Source organism: Acipenser ruthenus, chromosome 3 (genome assembly GCF_902713425.1).
Source record: "Acipenser ruthenus chromosome 3, fAciRut3.2 maternal haplotype, whole genome shotgun sequence".
In the NCBI taxonomy this organism is placed as follows: domain Eukaryota; kingdom Metazoa; phylum Chordata; class Actinopteri; order Acipenseriformes; family Acipenseridae; genus Acipenser; species Acipenser ruthenus.
The window spans coordinates 71,023,397-71,049,010 of NC_081191.1; the positions used below are offsets into that span (position 1 = coordinate 71,023,397).

The 25,614-nt window shown below is 39.0% G+C and overlaps 1 protein-coding gene across 2 annotated transcripts in view; it reads right to left on the bottom strand.

Moving 5' to 3' along the window:
- Window positions 1–25,614, bottom strand: part of LOC117394803 (nuclear receptor-binding protein 2-like) — a 65,256-nt gene that overhangs the window by 18,671 nt on the left and 20,971 nt on the right. The window contains exons 2-4 of one of the 2 annotated variants that reach the window (XM_033993397.3): window positions 5,399–5,521; window positions 3,520–3,621; window positions 2,672–2,761 (exon numbers count right to left, since the gene is read on the bottom strand). In XM_033993397.3, the coding sequence (XP_033849288.1) occupies window positions 2,672–2,761; window positions 3,520–3,621; window positions 5,399–5,521 (315 nt within the window). The remainder of the gene's footprint in view (window positions 1–2,671; window positions 2,762–3,519; window positions 3,622–5,398; window positions 5,522–25,614) is intronic. The other variant, XM_059016086.1, reaches the window with a different exon arrangement.

The following is a 25,614-nucleotide window of genomic DNA, read 5'->3' on the forward strand; positions in this document are numbered from 1 at the left end:
CAAATAAAAGGTGAAATCAGCAGTAATATGTTGTCAAAAAACACTGCTTAATCTGTGCCACAGACAAATCCTTTTTGACAGGCTTTAAATAAATACACTCATCTTTGTGCATATGGACCCAATTACAAATGTACATTTCTCCATGTGTATCTGAAAAAGATCAGGACATAAGAGACTTGGTGGTCCAGTGGTTAAAGGGGGCTTGTTCCCAGGAGGTTCCAGGTTCAATCCCAGCTCAGCCACTGTCTCACTGTGTGTGACCCTCAGCAAGTCACTTAACCTCCTTGTGCTCTGTCCTTCGGATGAGATGTAAAAACCGAGGTCCTATTGCAAGTGACTCTGCAGCAGCAGACATGATGCATAGTTTACACCCTAGCCTCTCTAAGTCGCTTTGGATAAAAACCTCTGCTAAATGACTATTGAATAATAATAACAACATTAAAACATTAACAGTAAAAACAATCCCAGTTTAAGATTGTTTATTGACGTTGAATCTTCTTAGTAATGGAGGAGAACTGGATTTAGCAGGCAGAGTAGTCCTGGCACTTAATATTAACAGACATGCCAAATGATATATAGTGCTTGGATACCGACAGGCGTGAGTTTTTAGGATAGGTTCCTTCAAACGCCTCCACAAGGAGCGATTTTCCTTTACAGTGTTCAAAGCCGCTCTTGCATTTGGCTGGAAGCTGAACATTTTTTAAATCCTCAATAAAACAATGAAGAATGAGCAAACAGTGATGTAATCCTCTTTACTGAATAAAACAATTTAACAGGGACAGGGATTTGATCTGCCCAAAATTTGACAAACAAACAAACTATGCAATATAAATTCAGCATTGTCCAAATCACTGAGTTTGGGTTTATTCACAAAAGCGGTTTTGTGTTTAACGTAAGCTTATTGTGCAAGTAGGTCTACACAAAGATTGCTTTTTAGAGTAGAAAAATAGACATTGAGAAAGACAAAATTTTAGAGAAATAACGTTTACAATAGCAACACTGTATGTCTGCCTAGGGACCACTGGCTAAACAAGTATACAATGCATCTTGTGTCATGGTACAATTAAAAGCTATCCTTTATAAAACACAATTTCAGATTCACCTAATATTCCTTAATATTACCATCAAAAAGTATTCGGTTGGTAATACAAAGCAAGGACAGGTCTAAAAGAAAAATAAATTGTGGGTTCGCAAGTTTTCCTAGCACACCCCACCAAAGCTCATTGCAGGCTTGGGTGTCCCGCTCTGCTATATTCTTGTTGCTCTCTTTGTGTGGAAGGTGTAGTGCCAGAAATGACCAGCAGAGGTCAGTGATGCTTCGAAATTGCAGTCAAGATGAACTCCACAGGATGAATGTAGAAATACCCTGCAATGGAATGATCATTTCGTTCAATACGGTTTGATTGATTGGCCAACTGTGGGCCTGCCAATCAGATGGATAAAACATCACATGTGGCTATCGAATGACTGTTTGGAAGGAATGGTTTGCTCACCCTACACATACTGAATATAAATGCTTGTTAAAAACAGTATTCTATTTGCCTATGGTTTAGAACCAAAGGACCCACGTTACATTTAGGACAAGGGGTTTATGGTTCCTACTACCGGTACCTGCTAAAAAAACATTGCTCAAAATGAAGAATGCGTAACATATGTGAAACAAGTGAAAATACAAAACAGCATACTGGTAATGCATCATTCATAACGCTGAAACACTCATCAGAATTAAAAGTACAGCCATTTTACCCTAGGAGGCATTGACGGCATTAGCTTATGATTTCTAATAGTTTCAGTTTCAGATGGGGCAGAGAGGATATGAGAAATATCAACAAATATATCAGTAGCATACATCCCCCACCACAGCTGTAAAAAGAGATCATAAACAGAATGTCAGAATGTCCTTTATCATGTTTTCTGTATGGCAGACAGTTCCTCAAATGAATTACCTATCTTAACAAACACTAACTAGGCAAAGCAGAAAAAAGCCTGGTCTTTTGAACGAGTACAGATAAGCTCTTATCTATCCCCCTCATTGAAGCAACCCAACCAGTCAAAAGATACAACTCACACTGAGAGGGATCACACAATTCCTTTTAAATAGGAGACACCAAGGCATCTCAATGCATCTTCTCTTCCTTCTCCTCAAAACAAGCATGTGGGTCTGAACTGCTGAACATACAGAGGAAAGAACAGCCTTGAATGCAAGCAGGCCATAACAAGCAGTGGACTGAACCCAGAACTTTGTCTAGTTACTGCAGGTCTTAAAGAATCACAGTAACTCTGCATCAACTATGTGGCTTGCTACCCTGTCCCATACACTCCTCACCCCTGTGTCTTATATCTGTTTCCACTCATTACCCAACTGTGTCCTCTGGTCCTGCTCTCTGTGCTGTGCTTGAAATAATAACTTGGGTTAAGTTTCTCCAATTCTAGGATTTCAACAACTGTGACCGAGCTTTACCTAACCCTTCTTTGTTCAAGGCTAAATAAATTCAGATCTTCATAACTCACACCTTTTAGCTCTGAAATAAATCTCGCTTTGGGTGTCGGCTACACATAAGGGACAATGTTACTTAATGGACACATTTAGCTCAGAGTGTGTGACTTTGGCTTTGAAGGTTTATGTAACGGAATTTGTTTTCCGTGTTGGTGGCTAGATAAGTGCTTTTACCTTTTCGTTCATGGTCTTGTGGTTTTTCTTGGTTTTCTTTAGGAATTGTTTGAGACTCCCTGAAGACATGTATTCAGTGATGAAGATCACCTGGAGCAAGAGGGGGAACAAACAGGCTCAGCTGAAGCACTTGATGAAATTCAGCAGAATGGAAAACTGCTTTTTAGAAACGCACAGATATTTGCTTTCTATCACTACTTGTCAACATAGTTATTAAATGAATAAAAAAATAATTAAAATAAAAATTACTGCCACTTAGGGTTGGAAAGATAACAGATAGTCTGAATTCTATGGAAATACAGTATCATGAAAACAAAAACATGTAATTGCATTTAAAGTAACTTAGTTTTTACCACTTGTGGTATATGTTCCCTATATTTTTGTTTGTGTACTGGTCTAGTTCATTTGGCATTTGATATATAAATCCTAAACGAAACATCCACTGACAAAAGAAAAAAAACACCATTTGCTGATAAACATGTAAGTAAATAAGCAGACAAATGAATAAATAATAAAACAGACAAAACAAGATGAATAAATCACTTGCCGTCTGAGCAACAGCTTATTAGAGGAACAATGACTCAATTTATTCGGTTTTGGTTTGGAAGCATGAGAACACAGCGCTAGTTCAGAAGAGAAACTAAATCCCAGGAAAAATGTATTTCCTAGTCCGCACTGATTTAATTAGTTTCTCTTATCGTTATTGAAAACATCACACTTCTTCTATTAAATTACAGGGTACATCATGAATAAACAAACAAAAAAACAATGCCAACAAAAGCTTGTTTAATATTTAAGCACATTCTGAACTACACTAAATGACGGTCTGGATACTGTGCTCGGCTCACCCTGGCTTTGCTTTCCGTCACATCAAGCCAGTACTTGTGAAACTTCACAATGTTCGGGTGCTCCACCTGCATCAGGTTTTCAAACATATCTTTAATCTTCTCCTGCAACAGAAACATATAAAGTTAAATGGCTTCACATTTCATTTTCAAGATTTCCTTTTGTTTGTATGAAGTTTTCAGTCAGATCTATTGCTGCATTTACGCTTGCGTTCTGGAATCATTTCGAAAGGATTCTGAAACATTTTGTTCCGGAAGGGTGCGTTTAGCTGAAGACGTCTGACACTATGGTGTAATGTTGACATCATCAAGTGCCATCATTGGAAAATACTACCTTGTTCAGTGCTTGCGGTGGACGTTGATGAAGAGGATTAGAAACAGTTTTGGAAAGGTAGGCAGCATATATTTAATCTTATTTTACTTTTACTATGTTCATGTAAGGTATAATGCAGTGAATATTTAATCATGGTATTTAATGCTATCACCTAGGTAATCACGGTAAGGCAGCAGGGTGATGACGTTGCTGGCTTGCTTGCGTGCAGTGCCTGCTGGGAATTTTCTTGAATTGTTCCAGAACATGTCCTCAGAGCAGTTACACTTGCAAATATTCCGGCTGTGCCATAATCTAACTCCAGCTTTTGAGAGGATGAGAGGACGCGTTCTGGAATGCGTTCGGTAGTTTACACAAGCAAAATCTTCCGGAATACGTCCTCTTGGCTGCTCATTCCAGAATATTTGTGCAAGTGTAAACGCACCTTATCATTCTCTCTCCTGTCAAGCAAATTATTATTATTATTATTATTATTATTATTATTATTATTATTATTATTACTACTTAGCAGACGCCCTTATCCAGGGCGACTTACAATTGTTACAATTATATCATATTATTTTTTACATACAATTACCCATTTATACAGTTGGGTTTTTACTGGAGCAATCTAGGTAAAGTATCTTGCTGAAGGGTACAGCAGTAGTGTCCCCCACCTGGGATTGAACCCACGACCCTCGGATCAAGAATCCAGAGCCCTAACCACTAACACACTGCTGCCCCTGATACCACAACAAAGTCAGGATTATGTTTAAAGATATATTGCTACAATACCGACAACTTGGGACACAGTCAAGATTAACTAATAGGTTTCTTATAAACACTACAGAGTGTTCTTTTCCCCGGAGAGGCCTGGACAGGGTAAAGTTTTGGAACGATTTGCCAATGTTAGCATCATTCGTCGGCCAATTAAAATGGTTGTGACACCACTGGCTTCAGTATTACTATAAAAAAATAAATAAATAAAAAAAAGACAGACTTGGCTGGGTAAACCTCCCTGGGATTTTAACAGGCCCTGGATACAAATAAAGTTGAACTAAATATCAATTATTAACAGTAGAATGAGATCATGCTGAATTAAAAACTGGAAACCAACAAGAATTCTCAAAATTGTAAAAGTATGTACGGCTTTTGTTTCTTTACCATTTTGAGGAGACTGGGACTGACTTAGAACCAGTATTATAAGTGGCCTGGCTTCTTTAACAGAATTATAATTAATACTAACTTTATTTAATTAATCAAAACAGACTTTAAACCAGAGAAGAGTGCCCAGTGTCTTCTTTATCAGTACTGTACAGTGGGCCCCTTTCACACAACTCAAAGGGCTGTTAATAACGTTTGGTTACATTTTTAATTTCAGATCGCTTTCCAGTTGGCCGATGGTAACATAGCATTAGAGCTACTCCTATAGTTCACCAGTGAATCCTAGTTTACAGTGGCCAGAGCTCCAGTTCCTATACCAGCTTGTAAAATAAGTCTGTCACCTATCCCTTGCTCAGGGGAGTAGTATGCAATATCAATAATACAATGGAAAACGTCAGACTGCTGTACCTCGTGTGCTTTGAAAACCTTTTTGTCAGAGAACTGGACCTCGTTCCACACCACCTCCACTCCCTCCTCTGTGTCCATAGCTAGGAAAGCACTCTCCATGCCCGGCACATTGCCTTGGTTTACCTGCGCCAGGGGAAGAGACAGAGACACAACAGGTCAACTATGGTTGGAGAGCTGCTGTTTCACACAGTCATGTTGAATTTCACATGAAGATGTAACTCAGAAGTGTCGGTTCACATTCTCCCATAGCTTAGCCTTTGGTGCATCAGAAAGGAGAATTATTTCACGGTGAAACATGCTGGAAGGCAAAAATATGAATACACTGACAAAGAAATCTACAAACTGGTTATAGATACTGATGCTGGAGGGGCTGGTTCTTGCTAGAGAGGAGGTAATCTCAACGTACTAAATCATGTGACTTGATATGCCTTATTACTGTCTGCAAACAATTTCATAGTGTAATAATGAACACAAAAAAAAACACAGTAAACTCCATTAAAACAGTCTGCTTTGACGCACTACAATCAAGATAGCAGAGGTGGCTATTAAGATTTCAGTCTGTTCTGATCAATCCAATACAAATCTGCTACTATTTCATCATCTAAATAAAGTTGCTTACTGCTGGAAGAGTTCATTTATCGCTACAGGTGTAACAAAATTTCTGAGCACAGGTCATCACAGTGGAGAGTGGCTGCCAGCCAGACACATGAGGACACTGCTTTATAATAACTGAAGTAGCGTGTGCTTTTAGAAATCGCTATGGTCCAACTGTAAACGGTCATTATCCTAACTGCACTGTACTCCTACCATAATCATGTTCAGAGACTACTAACTAATGCAAATTGAGCACTAGATTTGACACATCTTTATTATTTCATTTTGAAGTTACCTTAGTCTGGAACTGCAGTTATACAGTATGCAAAATAAAGTTAGTAACTGTGGTGGCAATCCACAGTGCAGATGCTCTGATGATGATGTCGTCGGTGTAAGGTAATGGCTGCAGATACCACAATACATTATATATTACGCTTTTTAATTGATGGCTTTTGCCGCTGTATTTTAGCTCAGGACAAATTTAACAAAGGGCGCTCGCCTTAAGACAGATGAACAGACTTCAATGCGTTAGACAGCACCCGGTTTTAGAGATACCAAAATAAAACCAGTTAAATCAATTATTGATGGGCATGGCTTTTATTTTTCAAGCTTCTCAATTAAATGAAACAATTAAACAATGGAGCTATCTGCCCAGTAACACGTGCTTTCCCTGCACATTGTTAGACTAAAGCTCTTCTGTATTTCATGGTGAGAAATGGTATAATCTATGCACATCAATGTTTTATTTGAAGGCTTTATTTGTTTATTGTATTTATTTATCAGGGACACATAAGAGTCATTTACATGACACAAGATGCATTGCATTTTCAATTTAGCCAGTAGGCTAATTTCCATTGACAGTCCTGGGCAGACATTGATGACAACTGTAATAAATCCCCATATTTCTTCTACTCTAAACTATAGCAATAACCTCCTATTGAATATATGATTAAAAATGCACACAACATTAAAGTAATAAATTACCTATTAAAAGTGCATAACAATCAGCAGCTTACATAATCAAGTTACAGTACAATTTATATAATATAAATATCCAATATACACAATTCTAATTTAAATACATCCTGAATAAATTAATGATTGCATAATTCATTATGTTTTAACCAAGCCTTAAAGTTTATTACAAAATATTTTAAACTCCTTTAAGACCTTAATTTCTGAAGGAAGTGAGTTTTCCAGAATAAAGTACCTTTCCACTTTACAATTCCCACATACAGCTTCCCTTGTGAGCCTATTAGTATCTTCAGAGAGTTTTCATGAATTCCTTTAAGGGTGGAGTACATAATCCATGCAAAGTTTTAAATACCATTTTGGCACAAGAAAAATGGACAATTCTCAACACTCAGTAATTGGTACTTACTCAAAATGTTACAGGCTATATATTTATTTTGCTCCTTGCTTTTGACAAACAGTGTCCTCACTGCATGGATTATTGTTGATTATTAATTATATAAAATACGATAAGGAAACTGGTAGCTGACTGCACCTCTACTACCTGGGCTCAATCTACTGTAAATTCTTCATGATCATCAAGACATGTTATTTGCCTGATGCAATTGCTCAAACTCACAGCACTACCCCACTATCTAGACTGGCGTCACATTTTCTTCCGCTGTTACCAATACAGGAGTGACATGCTATGACCAATGCTATTGTGGGAGCAGACAAATAACATGGTTGAGAGCTACCTTTATTTACACAAATCCCCCCCCCCCCCCCCCCCCATCAGAAATCATAATCCTGCTGTTATCTCACAGAGTCAGATTTCATCAAAAACAAGAGCCAGGCACAATAAAATCTCAAAGCCTGTATAAAATAACTATTACAGATCCTATCATCTGATCCTGTAAGACACAGTACACTCTATTAACCGATTGACCTCTGGCATGTTTCATTTACACATGCTGGTACCAACTGAGCAGTACAGATGGAAACTGATCAATGCACGTTGCATTATGGTTCTAAAACAGTACATTTAGATGTTAGCAGGAAAAAATGTATTCAGTTGCATATAATTAAGAAAAAGAAAAGATGGTGTGTTTGGGAATTCAGTTTCACTTTTTACATGCGGTCACTTCACGTAAAACAAACTGCACAGCTTAACCACGTTCAAGAAAAGAAACATGGAACATTCATATAATTACTGTTTTCGCCAATGTCCAAAGCCAGTTTGTGTGTGTGTGCGCTTTTGTTGTTGTTGGGGTTTTTTTTTTTTTTTTGTTTGTTTTTTGTTTTTTAAACGCCATTTGTGTCTCGGGTTAATCGGCACTTAAAGTGCATAAAAAACCAAAAAACTGTTGGATTTCATTGGCATGGACTGAGAAAGCATAATATGAACTGTTCTTGGAATGCTGTTGTGTAAAATTGCCAAATACTGTATTACATGCTTTGTTTTGCAATCATTTTTCTTTGCATAGTATAGATGCAATACCATACTTTGGTGTTTTAGACACACTCCTGTACCTGACACTGTTCATTTATAATGCCCCAACGTTAATAAAGAAATTATAATATAGTATAACGACTCCGTCTGAGGTACGATACTTTCACATATCCGATGGACACCTGGAAACAATTAAATCAGATTTGACAGGTTCTACTTTAAAGTCATAAAAATAATCTAATAATAAATGTCAGTTAGTTTTCTTCCTGCCACACACTGTGTATTGAAGCAGGTTTGTACTCGTACTTTTTACTCTTACTAATTTACAGCTAGCAGAGCATGATGGCAACAACTTCCTTTTTAAGGGGTGAAATGTGTCAACGGGTGCTGCCCGTCCCTTGATTCGCAGCTGTGTGAATGACGTACGGTGATGGAGACAGACTTTGGACAGGTGGCCCAACAGCACAGAGCAGCGAGTCGAGCAGGATCACAGTCAAGGTGAACACAGAGCATTCAGTATGTGTGTAGCAGGAGTCATGACTGCCACCAGCCATGGATGGATCCTCAAGCAGACTCCATCATCTAGTGGTTCAGTGAAAGTTTCCGTGCTGCGGGGATGGTCAATAGAGCCCTAACGTTTAAGCCTGCTCGCTGTGGAACATCTGTGCAATCTTCAACATGGATGCTCCTGCCAGTCAAAGTGAAATACAGCAGTTATATGCAACGTGAGACCCTTATGCCCACCCTACAGCGATTAGATAAGGCAATGAAGCAAAGGTTGTTTACTTCTTTGAACTGACACATTAAATAGGATTATATCATTAAAATGTTTCATTTCTATTTTTGTTTTTAAATGAAAAGGTTAGCAAAGTCCACCCCTGAAAACAGTTATGTTATTATCCCATAGCTGAAAATCTTACAGCTGAGCTGTGTCATAAGAGTGTTGCTGCCCTCAAGGGTGTTTGAGGGCCCCAAAAATAGGTTAGCTCAAGTTGCTCAACCCTACCAAAACGAGCAAGATGGGCCAAATGGCCTCCTCTTGTTTGTAATCTTTCTTATGTTCTTACCTGTACTACAGCATTGCTTCACTAAAGAGATTTCCGGTCCAAGTAAGGTGTATTTACTAAAAGGCAGTTTGAGCTGGAGTTTAGTTGAAATGACTAAGGGCCTGTTTATGCCACTGGCTCACTCACACTGTGACCTTGGAGCTAGTCACAAGCTTGACAAATTCCTGAATGAAAATGAGATATTCTGTTGCTTCACTAACAAACTATCCAACACAAAAAGTACAGAGAAAGGGGGGTGGTGGGGGTTGGCCTGCCTTCAAGAAACCTCTATTCCCTGTCAACATCATAAGAACAAATCCCACAAAACTAGGTGCTACCTTTTGTTTCTACTGTATACTGTCTAGCTTTCTCAGAATTGAGAATTGCAATACATTTTACCAAACTGGTAATTGCAATTTGTTTTTTAATATATATATTTTTTAAAATCACCAAAGTAAAGCATGCTTTAGAATGTGGAATATGCAAGATTTACCAAACTGTGGACAAAACTGCAGGGCTGTAGGCAAAATGACAGAAACCAGTAGCGAGTTCTAACATGAATAATCTGCCCACTCAGTTTCCTGGGATGGGTTATTACGTGGAAAAGCATTGTGGAACAATGACAATGTTGTTGATATTGCAGATATTTCAAACCCTTAAGTGTAGATCCAAAAATGACTGGTGCTACAAGAATTAAAAAGGAGGAGTATACAGTATATAGGCACTCTTCTATTGTATGGGGCTTGTTACTGTGGTTTATCAGACACCTCATCCATTATGGTAGGCAGATTTGGATTGGGCAATTCTGTACAGCTGTGAAAAATACAGAAGTTAAAAAATAAAAAAAACATTGTTTACATTGGCCAACACTATAGTATTGGGAGAGGACACAAGTTATTAGTTATTCAGTAACTGGTTGCTAAGCAACTCTGTGTATATAGGCTCAAGGAGACTTAGCACAAATTGTATGGCTCATCCTACCTCTTATCGTTTAAGATTTTCCTGGACAACATGCTTATCAGATATCGTTAAATGCAACGTGTTGAATTTCATAACAAATAAATAAATAAATAATATGATAATGCCTTTTAAATATAATACTAAAACCCTCCTACTTGACCCAGATTTTTTGTTTTGATTTAAAGGATGTGAAGCAGTTTTTCTGGGACTAAATGGAAACTTTTTACCCTACACATTTCCCACATAATGAAACAATGATCCAGCAATTGGCTGTGTGCCAGCTGGAGGAACCCACTGCCAACAAGTACCTGTGTCAGCACACTGGTTATTGAAATATTTACTGTAACAATCACTAATTTAACCTTCAACAAACCATGGCAACGCCTCTGCTCCTTTAACCCAGCAATGGTTTGCTGTTTTTGTAACATCACATGTACCTTGCCACTTTTAACTACAGAAAATGACTCATTTAGGCAAATCGATATGTTTGTGTCAGCCAGGTCAATTCCCATTGTGCCTTATGCTGCTGTATGGAGGTCTCATGCAGTCTTTGCAGGTCTGTGTCATGGTGCTGGTATACTGTGTATGTGTGGCACTACAGAAATACAAGGTGATCGATTGGTTAAACTGCTAAATCATTAGGTACGAAAAAAAACAAAACAAGAGCTGCTGTGCAACTGGACCACCGGGGAGAAATAAATTGATCTAGATATTTAGTAAAACTACAAGAAACACATACAGTTGATGACAAACATTTTTCTTTAAGCCAAAACTTTTATCTGGACATGCCTCTAGCACCGAAATGATACAGTAGCTATCATGAAAGCTCAGGCAATGCAACTCTGTTTTTTGAACTACAGGAAAGGCAGCAATACAAGAAAAAAATTGAGAGGACATGAAGTAATCAGGCCAGCATGTATGCAAAGGCTAATCTGCATGATGCTTTGGTCATTCCAATCACAATGATACAACTGTTGTTAATAAATGAATAGCAAGCATTGTTACTGAGGAATCATTTCAACTTGTAGGTTGGTGCACAACAGACTTTATTGCATTCTCTCATTGCTCCTGTCCCGATGCCACTGATCATTTAAATTGGTTTGTGTTTTTTAAACTGCAGAAAATAATAATAATAATAATAATAATAATAATAAATCTCAAGGCCTGACTGGCAGTTCTGTCTAACTTATGAGACACAACTATCTTGTTTTCCTGAGGTTACATAGTGTAAGGGTCTACTGGGGTAAACATTCACAGCTAGATCAAATAACACAGTCACTCACAAAATGATTTATTTGCAAGAGGCAAAGGTTAAAACATCCTAACCAGTCTGTTCTGACCTGATATAGATATATATATATATATATATATATATATATATATATATATATATATATATATACACACACAGCATATATATTTGTCAAATTTATGAAAAACCAGATTGACCTGTTTCTAGTCACAAATAAAAAAAAAAACTCATCCTCGCATTGGGACAATCTGGGAATCCTTAAGCCTTCATGAGAGGACAGATGATGTCATACGGTGCTTATAGACAGAGAAAAAAAGAGAGAGCAGCTGAGCACACTGGAAAGGGACATACGCAAGCTTGAAAAAGGACATGTTAAAGCTAAAAAGACTGAAATATTTAACCTACTGATCCAAAAACAACTGCAGTATAATAATCACTGCATTCAAACAGCAGAGGCTGCTATGGCAAGAACACAATATCATTATTATGAAAACGGTAATAAAACAGGGAAGTTACTGACCTGGCGAATAAAAATAAAAAAATACTAAAAGAATATTATTATTATTATTATTATTATTATAATTATTATAATTATTATTATTATTTATTTCTTAGCAGACGCCCTTATCCAGGTATACATTCCATTAGTCAAGTAAAGGTAATATGTTGTATATAGACCAGAGGAGATTAATGCTTCAGAGAATTCTACAAAGATTTCTATAAATCAGAATTGGGCCCTGACCATTCAGAAAGTAAAGACTTTCTCAATAAATTGCTCCTACCCAAGATTAATGAGGACTATAAACTTGCATTGGACACAGAAATTACAGAAGCCGAAATTCTTAAAGCAGCTAATCTTTTACAGAGTGGCAAGGCGGCAGGCCCGGACGGGTTCCCCATTCAATTCTATAGAGCATTTATGGATACATTTATAACACCCTTGACAGAGATGCTCAAGGAATACTTGCATAAGGGACAACTACCCCAAACTCTAGAACTAGCAACAGTTAGACTTCTCCCCAAGCCCACCAAAGAAAAAGAACAATGTAGCTCGTATAGACCACTATCACCACTTGACATAGATTTTAAGATCCTATCTAAGCTACTTTCCAACATAAAGACCAAACAGGCTTCATACAACACAGACTGGGATCTGATAATCTTTGTAGATTATTCCACATAATACATCAATCACAACCCTCAAAAGACCCTAGCCTTGTTATTTCGATGGATGCAGAAAAAGCATTTGACCGCATAGTGGGAATTTTTATTCCAGGTCCTTGAACATATGAATTTTGGCCAAACTTTTATTAATTATATTAAAACGCTTTATAAATGCCCCCAAGCCCAGATTTTGATGAACTGTTATTTCTGAACCTTTTTTTTCTAGGGAGGGGCACAAGGCAGGGCTGCCCCCTCTCCCCACTCCTGTTCGCTCTGGCTATTGAGCCTCTTGTGGTTGCAATTCGATCCAACCCACAAATCAGGGGTATAATGTATGGTGTAACATAACACAAACTCTCTTTATACACAGATGATCTCCTTTTGTATGTGTCTAACCCAGATACTTCATTGCCTAATGTATTTCAAACCTTAACTGACTACAGTGCGGTATCTGGTTATAAATTAAAATTATGATAAAAGTGAAGTGATGCCTCTCAATAATAGTATTAACAACAAAACTCAACAGTTAGTTCGATCTTTTAAGTGGAGTCCAAATGGTTTTAAATATTTGGGGGTCCAAATAACTAACTCCATAGATAAAGTTTACCAGGCTAATTATTTACCATTGCTAGATAAAACAAAGAATGACCTACAGAGTGACTTACCCCTATCACTAATTGGTAGGGTGAATATTATAAAAATGAATGTTTTGCCTACATTTTTTTACTTATTCCAAACAATTCCCCTAAAAATTCCCCAAATGTTCTATATTAAAATTCAAGAAATTATTTCTAAATTTCTGTGGCATCATAAACATGCTAGAGTGGGGACATCTACACTTCAGGCCCCGTTTATAAAGGGGGGGGGGGGGCGGCTTCGTGGTATATGTGTCTGGCTCAGTTTAGACAAAGCCAGTCCAACGTGGATATCGATAGAACAACACATCGCTGGTCCCATTCCACCGAGTGCACTCCCTTTTATAGGCTCTAGAAAAATATGCTAACAATAACTAAAAACCCTATTATATTGAATACATTCAAAAAAGCCTGATGAATGTCTTACCATTCAACTAAGAGCAAGCTCTGTAGTCAAGAGGGAAGTTGTGTCTTCTGCTGATTTCAGTATTATTAACTGATCAGCCACTAGGAGGAGGTTCATTACAGTATACTGGTGGCATTTAATAGGCACTTTAAACACCTGTAATGAATAATATAAAAGTTGCATCTGTCCTGCTCTTTTGGAGCTAGCATGCTGGTCTCTAAATTTGGAGACCAGAGTACAAGCTGTGCGCAATAGAGTAGATTCTGCAAGTAGATTTTGTGGGATGTTGCCTTGCCTCATGCCTCATCCTTAAGGGGTAGAACGAGATAACCCCATGCCTTGTTGTTTAATTGCCTATTCTCCCAAAACAGCATCTGAAAGAGTTATTTTACCACCATAAAATAGCTCTATGCTTTACTTAAACTGCCAAAAAATGTATGCTTTGAAGCACTCTGTGGTGCACGATTTATGACAATATCAAATACTCTGCTGAGAGATAGAAGGTTTATGCCATTATATGAGTGAACTGTGAACCCCTGTGGTGCCCGAGGGATCTGTAATAAACTGTGTGCTCTCCACAAATTCCTAACATCTGTGATTGTGCAACAGACCAGCCTCTTAAGATCGTGCACATAACATTGAGTCTTTTTATAATAAGCTCATATTATGATCTTTACGGTTCTATTTACGGTCCTCTAAGGAGGCTGTGTGGTCCAGTGGTTAAAGGGCTTGTAACCAGGAGGTCCCCGGTTCAAATACCACAGACACTGACTCATTATGTGACCCTGAGCAAGTCACTTAACCTCCGTCTTTCGGGTGAGATGTAATTGTAAGTGACTCTGCAGCTGATGCATAGTTCACACACCCTAGTCTCTGTAAGTCACCTTGGATAAAGGCGTCTGCTAAATAAACAAATAATAATAATAATAATGCTTGTGCTATCCGTTTTAATAGTACAATCACTTGTTTAAACATCAAAGAATATCTTATGACTGACAGTCCTTTTTGTCAGAAGAAGCTTCCCAAAAAACACCACCTGATCTTACTATCTTAAAAAAAAAAGACAATGCATAAGAACATTAAATGTCAGTAAATCCATAATTTTAGCAGTATTGGATAAAGTACCTGCAAACTGAGCACCTACTATCATCCCACCATTGACTGCTGTGAGATCTGCTGTCTAAAACAGACTTGTAATATCTTTATGGATGGACACATGACGTGCTGTCAAGTCCCAGATCAAGTCGTAATGAATTGGGATACTATTTTTACATGATACACCGTCTCATGACACATGACTAAAAGCTTAGTTACCAATAGGTTCTTGAATGACATGTATTGTTGGTTTGAACATATAATCTCAGTCTTCAGTACATCATTAACAATTGTTTGATCTTAATACACTTCAGTGATGCATATCTTATTGCGTTGTATCGTGACCTTAATTTACCGTTATGCGCCTACCTACGAAACTTTTCGAATATGCGACATTATTTTGTTGATGGTGCTACAACTGATTGTTCATGCTGGTTTTACAGCGCCTTTTGAAAGTGGAAGGAGCATGTATCCAGAAACACACTTCTTGTAATATTTCTTGGCATTGTAGAGAAACACAAGAGCAGCGGCTCACATTTTCAGAAACATGTTGCTGGTTATATATGCTGGCCTGAAGACAGCAATAAACCTTTTTCCTTTCAAACAAATATCTGGACCGCATTAGCTCCATAAATGAATAATCCTGCTTGCGGGTCCACTGGCATTATATATACAGTCCTGTCTGACTTTTACAGACCTCTGACCATGAATATGTGGCTTCCACTGGGCTAGACACAGCATGAACCCCTAACTACAGAAAAAACGACTGTGGAAACATTCTTTAAAAGTCTGGATTGGAAATGTGTTCATAAATAAGAATGCACAGATGAAGCACATGCTTTAGCATCCAGGGGGCATTGTCAAAGTGTTTACTCCAGTCTTTACACCTTTACTTTTATTTAACATATATAAAGTTCATGTTAATGTTAACAAACAACTTGAGGCTAAACTGCCTACTTGTTTGGTTCTAGCTTTGTGATATAAACAGGCATTTTTCTCCATCCAGAAAATAGGAGTTAAAGACTGGTGTACAGCCTCAGGTGTTTGAGTATGGTAAATAAATCAACAGAGTAAAAATTGTAAAAAAAAAAAAAAAAAAGGTGTTACATATTTTCTTGGATCTACCATTTGCATTGCAGTGACTTGCAAAGCCTGTAAGTCATTAAAAATTAATATTTAATGAGAGACAACAGTGTGCAAACTTAACTGGGACGCACAGACAAACAATTACAGTAATAGTTACTTGCAATTAGTGTACTGTGCAGAGGAATACACCTGCTGTAGTACAGTACATCTGTAGGTTTACCCTGCACTTGGCATTTTACTACAATGTCTACCAGAGATATTCTCCATTATAGAGCTGTTAAATATTTGTTTACATGGTTAACTGCCTGAACAACTAAGAGTTTTGGTACAATCGTGTGTACTTGTTTGCTCTCAAAAGCCCTTAAAGCACTTGTCTATTTGCCTCTGTACAACTGTAGGAAAGGTTACTATGATCCTAAAAGCTTGTTACTTAAAACTACTACAAAAACCATGGCTGGCCAAACACAAGTGGGTATAAGACTCACCTTGCCTCGACCTCCAGTTCCATTGAACAGCATGTGCTACTGTTTGCATTATTATCTTTCATGCTCATCTGGCATATTGATGTGTCTTTCAGGCTAAATTTGCTGTCCTAGATAATGTATTGTTGTAGTTTCCCTGGGGCACCTTAGTCAAATATAATGCCAAACATAATCTGAATAGAGAGAATCAGCTCATACCACCATAGTATTGTACAATGTATTTTCTGTCTGAGGTCAAATGTCTACATGAAAGCATAATGTTAGGTTATTATCATAACCATAGTTCCCTGAAATAGAAATGTAACCATTACTGAATTGGTATTTACCTCTTAAAGACACAAAACCTGAATAAGATATATCAAAGCTGCTCAACGAGCCTGTGACACAGTCATGGCCCGCCCCCAAGGACATAAAAACACTACAATCACGAACCTGGTCATTTTTCCTTCAAGCCTGCTGCAATCACGGACGCAGCGACCTCGAAGGTTTACTGTGTTTTATTATTATTTCGTACTCATGTATTTTATTGTATTTACTAATTTGTTGTTCTGCTTCTAATGCTTACTGCTGTGTATATTGTCTTGTTTTGCCCATGTGAAGCGCTCTGTGTCAACTTGTTGCAAAGGGAGCTATATTAAATAAAGATTGATTCACAGAAAAACACTGTTCGGACTGCTCCCACTCCTGTCAACGTAGTATGCCAGGGTCTGCTCTGGGCAGAGCGTATGGAGCTGCAGCTCCCTGTCAAACTGGAAAGGAGGTGGAAGGAAGCCGCCAATTCCACAGACTAGTTGACACGGAATGCCGAGGTTGTCTTCGGAAAAAGGCAGGATTGGTACGGAGCGTAACTTTTGTCCTGGCCTCTGTAAAAAAATTAAGCAGGCTTTCGCTATGGTGACAGCAAGCAGCTCAGCTGAATGCATGGGCCCAAATGGAGGCTTCAAGAGTGCATTGAGCACCACATTTAACCTTCAGAGAGGAACAAGGTCCTTCATAGGCGGACAACATTTTGAACCTCCTTCGGTTCAGATACAGGTTGACCTGTCTGAGGTCGAGGATCTGTCTGAGGCCACCACCCCCCTTGGGCACTAGGAAATACCTGGAGTAGAACCCTTCCTCTAAATGGAGGGGGTCTATCACGCGAATAGCTGCTACCTCCTGAGACACCACCACGGCGTCCTGTGAGCCCATGACAGAAGTTACAGTCACGCCCCGAAAGAGAGGGGGACCGTGCTTGAACTGCAGCGAGTAGCCAATCTGAACTATAGTAAGCACCCAAATGTTGGTGGTGCTATGAGCAGCCGTGGGCCAGTTCTGAACACCCCCATCTGGCAGCAGGCGCAGCCAGCTGTTCCGGTCTTGGAGGTTGCTGGGACCTAGAGCGTCAGTTTGCCGCTGATTTGCACACTGGGGGTAGTCGCTTGGGAAGCAAGCGCACCAGCTCCTTTATGGATTCCCACGCGTGGTGAAAGCACTGCAGCACCTCGTCCACCGCAGGACCAAAGGTATGCCCTGGTGTAATAGGGCATCCAACAGCAGTGCTTTGTCCCCTTCAGGCATGTCTGACTGGGAAAGCCAGAGCTCCCTGCGAGCAGTTACAAGCGCAGCCAGGTTTCTACCTACAGCCTGTCCGTTCAGTTCTGACAGACAGCGCAGGTTCTTATTAACCAGGCACAGCTCATCTAACTGTTGTGGTAAGGGTCGTGACTGTCAGAGGGGACCTCAACAAATATGACTGGTAGGCTTCCAGAACACTATTAAAAGTCATGCGGCGAATGCACTGGCTGAATAGGTACGCTTGAAGATCACCTCCGAGACCCGGCACTGTTTGTTGGGGCAGATAGCATCCTTGGACAGGAGTGCTAAATTGGGCCAGGCCCAGCTTCTCTGCGTTGTGCACCCTATATAGGGTGTCCATAGACCGGGAAACAGCAGAAGCTGTAGCCAGGTGACCCCAGGACCCCTGGATCTCAAGGTCTGGGTGTATTGGGGGGGGGGGGGGCATGGGAGAGGTGGTAGGCTCGTCATCAAAGATGGACTGCCTTGCCTCACCTTCTGTAGGCCACGGCACTTGCAAGACTGCAGTGGCCCTCTTAATCAGTGGTAGAAGCTCTACTGACAGGGATAGCTTAACCGCAGGGGATGAGCTGTCTGACTCCACGTCCTCAGATGGGAACGCCAGCTCCTGTTTGCCCACCTCCTCAGAGGAGCCGATGGACAGCATGTCATCCTGCTGCCAATCTGTGCTCGTGGCCCCGAGAACCCAAAGGGACAGACGGAGCAGGCAGGGCAGTAACTCTGCAAGCACCATTCCTTGGTAGGAAACTGCTTTGTATCGGAGCTGGTCGGTGACCTCAGTACCGGAACAGTACGGGTCCTCCGGTTCGCAGTTACTGCAGGTAGCACTGTACAGGGATGCCTATCTGTGAAAGTCACTCAGTCAGTACGCACATGAGACTGAGGGAAGCCTGCTTGTTAGAGTGCACTAACAGCCCTCACAATGGTGAGACACAGCTGTCACCAAAACGTTATGAAGATGCTGTGGTAGAGATTGCAAGCAACCACAACCGAAGCAGCCTCTTGGCCCTGTGCAGCGCTGCTGAGCCCAGCAGCTGCTCTCACTACCTATACTGCTTGATCCCTGGGAAGGGGCGACTCAAGACGCTGTCTTCACATGGGGCACAAGGCTGCAGTGGAACATAACAAACAACAGGCTGTAGTGCACAAAATACGCGTAATTAATATACAAAAAATAAATTAAAAAAACTACTGCAGTTTAATAAAATATCGTATAATTTCTGTAAAAATCCGCTCTAAAGAGCTCTTCTAAGACTTAGGGATATTTCCATTGGAAAAACTGTGAGAAAGAGAGGCAAATTGAGAGGGTATGCATTGATAAGACCTACTGTAAAGGACCTCAAAGTCAGCCATTAACTCTTCCATATACAATAGTAGTCTGTGAGGTCTTCGGTTCAAATCCCGGCTCACTCACTGACTCACTGTATGACCTTGAGCAAGTCACTTAACCTCCTTGTGCTCTGTCTTTTGGGTGAGATGTTGTTAGAAGTCAGCTGATGAATAGTTCACACACCCTAGTCTCTGTAAGTCGCCTTGGATAAAGGCATCTGCTAAATAAACAAATAATAATAATAATAATAATAATAATAATAATAATAATAATAATAATAATAATAATAATAATACTGCATGTCCCTAAAACTTGTTTTTATATAAATACACAACTAAACTTGAACTACTGACACTGTTCCAAGTATTACAGATATTGTAAGAACTACAGTACCAGTGAAACAGTGAACTTAAGAAGCAGACATGAACACCAGCAAAGCACCAGCTATCATCTCCTCTTTTGAACACGTCGGTGTCCGGCAGTTCCTTGGTACCCACTGCTGGATCAAGCCCACTATGTCTCGCAGTAATTATGCCATGGATAAACTGGCAAAGCCTCTCTGTCCAACTTCCACTGGGTAAACGGAGGTCTTCTACATTCTGCTTCAAAGGCTGCACTGTATATTAGACCCTCATGAATGTGTTTGCAACCTTGCAAATACAGTAGCCCTTACTGAACAAGAGAGCATTCTAATCTGCCTGATGTCATGAATACTTTTAATACAAAAAATATGCAATTGCATCTTGAAAAAAAGTGAGTGATAAGTGCAGCAGTATTAACAACTTCTTCACATTACTGTACACCATTTTTAGACTACCTGATCTAGCCAGTCCACCACCCTAACCCTGACCCTACCCCCCTGACATGTACAGCTGGGTTTTTTTTACTCAGAAAATCAGCATATTGAGCAGAATGGAGCAAAGAAACAATTAGCCATTTTTTGTATTTTAAGAGCCGTGACTGGGTTGCAAAGTGTTAACCTTGTGGCTTGCAAGCACTTGCTTGCCCAGCTACGAAAGGGGGAGTGGACAGATGTGTTGTATTTCTTGTGGTCACTAGACATCATCATGGCATTGGAATCCAGGATCAATATTGAGCCTCCAAGTTGTTATCCCAAACCTCTGAAACAGTTCCTATTCAGTAGTTAAATCTGCAATGGTGCAAGCCACTAAGCGAGTACAGAGTTATTGTCAGACCTGATCACACTTCTCTTTTTCCCCCAATTAACCATAGGACCTGCCCCCACCCCCAGTCACCCACACTGTGACCCAGGGGTGGATTCGGCTGGCATTTGAATAAGCCTGGGTCGGCCTGATCCACACTGGAGCACTGCCCTTTTTACTGCCAGAACATACTTGAAGCAAGGGCCAGAACACTGAAACCTCAGTTTCCTCAATTAAGTCCCAACAATTTCATCCCATCGGTTTCGTGAAGTGCTTTGTTTTTATATATACCGAGCATCAAAATAAACTTATCGCTATTATAAACACATTTATTTAAAAAAAATAAAAATAAATAAGGTATATAAATGATGGACATTGACGAAATGTTTTTGGTTTCTTTTTAATCACTTGATCATTCATCCTTGACCATGACACGCTTGAGTGACTATGACTGAAGCATATGCACTTGATCACTTAATTAGTGAGACAGCTGATTGGACACTGGATATGGAGTGATTTCAGCTGTTGAACTGCAAGCTTGAATAAAAGCAATAAAGAAAATCACACACAAAAAAAACAATATGCCACGTCTGTCAAGAGAGGAGCGCCTTCGTGCAATCGGTATGTTGGAGGCTGGACTAGGGCAGCGTACTGTGGCTCACTGACTTGGGTGCTCACAGCCAGCAATTTCAAACCTGGCGAGACGGTATAACCAGACACACTCCGTCAATGACAGGCCACGGACTGGGAGACTAAGAGCCACAACATCTGCCCAAGAGCAACAGATCACTTTGCAGCATCTTCGTGATATCAATTGTTAATCAGCACAATAAAAAGTCACTGCACCTGCTCTAAAAGAGAGTTTGTCATTTTTCAATCACAACTAGTGAATTTTATCCAAATATAAGTGATACATTTCTTTTGATGCTCAGTATAGTTACTGTACTGTAGATTAACTATAGTAGTTCAAAATTATATTTCAATTTTTTCATAAATGCAATCTGAAGCCACTTACTCTTCAAAGTAATGAGTAACTGTATCTGTACTCTGACCATAAACAGCCACAGTAATTCGGGATCAAGCCCACCCACTAAGCCTTCCTGTATTAATGCAATGGGAGTTTAAGAGTTCACAAAGCTTTAACTCACAAGGTTTTTTTAATCAGTTTAAACTGAAGATAAAGATGTTATGAAACTATTCGAAACATTTTCTAGACTGTAACAGTTCTGTAATGAACATCAAATTATACTTAATCAGGGGTGTGCAATTTTTGAAAAAAACTTGTCCAAGGGACAAAATGCTAGAAAAATCTACTTGTCCTTCTTAAAAATCACCTTGTCCTTCTTAAAAACCCACTTGCCCCCTCCCAGTTGCAGAAAACACACACAACAAAGGAGACTACAACTTGTGGGATTTTGGTTTTGTTTAACAGTGAACACAATCAATCGAATAGTGATTAACAGGGGCGGATCTAGCCTTGTAGCTTGACTGGTTCAGTAAATTCTTCGAGATACACAAAAGGCTCCCTGTGACCCCACCTCACCTCAACACATTTCTAACATACTTTAAGGAAATGTTCCTTTCAGTGCAGTTTGGAACACATTTGCTAGTACATTTAAGTAACATACTTAGAGTACAACTATAAGTACAGCCTCATGTTTTTTTTGCAAATACAAAATAACAAGAAATGTAACATAAAACAAAATAAAACAAAATGCAAATAAAAAGAAACAACATAACAAAATCATTATAAAACAAACAGTGACATTTTTAAATGTTGAGGTTTATACAGAAAATACTTTAAATAAATACTTGCAATCATAGGCTCAGAAGCTCTGACTAGCACTTGTGCAGATGTATAATTCTGAGCGGGTCGTTTGTGAATTAATATTGTGATGGAAGAGAAGAGACGTTTGTTTCTAAAATGCCTAAACTGCACAAAACAATTAAACAACGCTGCAAAGAATCTGAGCATGAGGGGATGTATGCAGCTGACGGTGACAAAATAATGATGTGCAGATTTTGTACCTGTCAGCAGGAACGGGAGTCAAAAGATACCGTTGTTAAGCATCATTAGCTGTTTATTGCTTTTGGGGAAAATATTGCTTGTTTTGTATATTTTGCCTGAGTATGCTAATTATTTGTTTTATTTCAAGTGGTGCAAACTTTGCACTGGAGAAAATGCTGTTTTGGTTATGAGTGGATTTGAATGAATGAATCTGATTTGCTTAGTGTTTAAATACTGATAAACCCCAAGCTTGTAAACTGCTTCAGTGCAATGGGATTGAATTTTTTTTGTTTTTTTAATGGGTAGATTGCTGTATGTGCAATTATTATGACAGCCCCACAATAGTAGGGCAATGTAAATATGTAAATACATATATATATATATATTTATTTTATCTTATTGTATTTTTATAGAGTACATGGGCAGCATTTACTGTAAATAGGCACTTAATTACCGTTACTGCCACTAATGAGAAATTATGGTAATAATTTTTAAAGGACGTGTATAACCTGTCAAGTTTCTCTGCATTTTTACAGTTTTTCTAACAAAATGCACGCAATATTTACAGTAGGCTCCATCAAATTCTGCAAAGAAAAAATGTTTTTGTCTTATTTCTATATATACTTAATTTTTTTAAAACAGTGTAGCATTTTACAGCTATTGTTCCTCATCTAACATCTTGTCCCATGATTGCTAACTGGAACACTGCAGCAGAAGGGTGATCCTGGTTTCATACACAGATTTTTTTTTTTTTTGGAGGTCAACATTCTTTCCCTGCACTACTCTCATGGAAAAAAGATACATAAATGAATTAATAAATAAAACACATTGCCATGAGATTTAAAGTCTTTATTTTATTGTATTTAAATAATAAAATATTGTACAGATAATCTCATATAAGCATTTAACTTCTATCATTATAAACATATTTTTCAATCTTAATGTTTTAACAGTTTCACAAATCAATGAATTGTGCATGTCCAATAATATAGGTTTAATATAGCTTTTAAATAAAAAAAATATGTAAGTATGTGTGGCAAAGTGGTAATTAGTAGAGCAGGTGAAGTGCAGGTGCAGTAATCCAACAAGAAAAGACAGACAACAAAGTACGGGTGAAATGGTTTCTGTTTTATTTGTAATCCAAATGGTATGATGATCCAACAGTAAATAACAGTAGGACTGGCAATACACAGCGATGTGTATTGCGCAGGGTAAACAATAACAAACACTAGTCCAGTGCAAACAAACACAAGATACAAACATTATCACCAGCCCAAAGTGCAATTTATCCAGGACACAATGTGCAGGGTTGTCTGGGTTTAGTGCTGGCCTTGGGCGACAGCTCCAGATCATGTTAGCCATCTAGTCTTAATAAACAAACAAACAGTACGTTTTAGACAAACAAACAAAACACTCATGGTAATAATCACAGTATTGGTCCTTTCGGTTCTTAGCATAACCAACACAAGGAACAGATCACCTCACTACGTCCACCTTTATATACCGTCAACCATGACCCCTTGGTTAACGAGCGCACCCGCTCCTCCAATCTGCAGATACCACACCGTTAACCTTCTGGGTCAATGATTTAGTGTACCGTAGCTCAGTCCCTTTTCTAGATGGCCGACTTCCGCCTAACCCATCTTGCTCGTTTGGTTGTTAGTAGCTTATTGTTCCCAGAATCTCATCAAGCAGCATCTTGAATGATCCCAGGGTGTCGGCTTCAACAATATTACTGGGGAGCTGGTTCCAAACCCTCACAATTCTCTGTGTAAAAAAGTGCCTCCTACTTTCTGTTCTGAATGCCCCTTTATCTAATCTCCATTTGTGACCCCTGGTCCTTTTTTCAGGTCGAAAAAGTCCCTTGGGTCGACATTGTCAATACTTTTTTAGAATTTTGAATGCTTGAATCAGATCGCCGTGTAGTCTTCTTTGTTCATGCATTGTAAAGTTTTAACATTACTTACCTTGATTTAAATTCAACTCTTTTCACTATATATCCGAGCATCTTGTTGGCCTTTTTTATAGCTTCCCCACATTGACTAGATGAAGACATTTGAGTCAACATAAACTCCTAGGTCTTTTTCATAGATTCCTTCTTCAATTTCAGTATCTCCCATATGATATTTATAATGCACATTTTTATTGCCTGCGTGCAGTACCTTACACTTTTCTCTACTAAATGTCATTTTGTCATGTGTCTGCCCAGTTCTGAATGCTGTCTAGATCATTTTGAATGACCTTTGCTGCTGCAAGAGTGTTTGCCACTCCTCCTATTTTTGTATCGTCTGAAAATTTAACAAGTTGGCTTACTGTCTTTGGTTTCACTCAGTCTGTTCATACTCCGACGCATAACAAAGATCATACATTGGATTTAGTTATTACTAATTGCTCTCTTGCTTTCCATCCGACTACGCAAGATTTGGGTATATCTGACCATATGGCTATTTTACTTGATTTGGAACTTACTGTCCCTCGCATTATCCCTACACGCTCAGTAAAATTTCGAAACTGGCGTTCAGTTGACCCTGCTAGGTTCTCTGATTCTGTTCTTTTCTCACTCTCTGCTTTCTCTTTTTATTTTATTATTTTTATTTATTTCTTAGCAGACGCCCTTATCCAGGGCGACTTACAATTGTTACAAGATATCACATTATTTCACATACAATTACCCATTTATACAGTTGGGTTTTTACTGGAGCAATCTAGGTAAAGTACCTTGCTCAAGGGTACAACAGTAGTGTCCCCCCCCCAGGGATTGAACCCACAACCCTCCGGTCAAGAGTCCAGAGCCCTAACCACTACTCCACACTGCTGCCCGATATACACTCTCTGGCTCCCTAGTAAATATTTTTGACACCCTGGCCCCAGTTAGGACCAGGTCTGTCAATTATACTCTCCATGCTCCATGGTATACCATCCAACAAACACACGGCTTTTCGCCATCATCTGAAAATAATAACTAAGACGGACGGCTTTGTCCGCCTGCATAAAACTACAATACTAATAATTA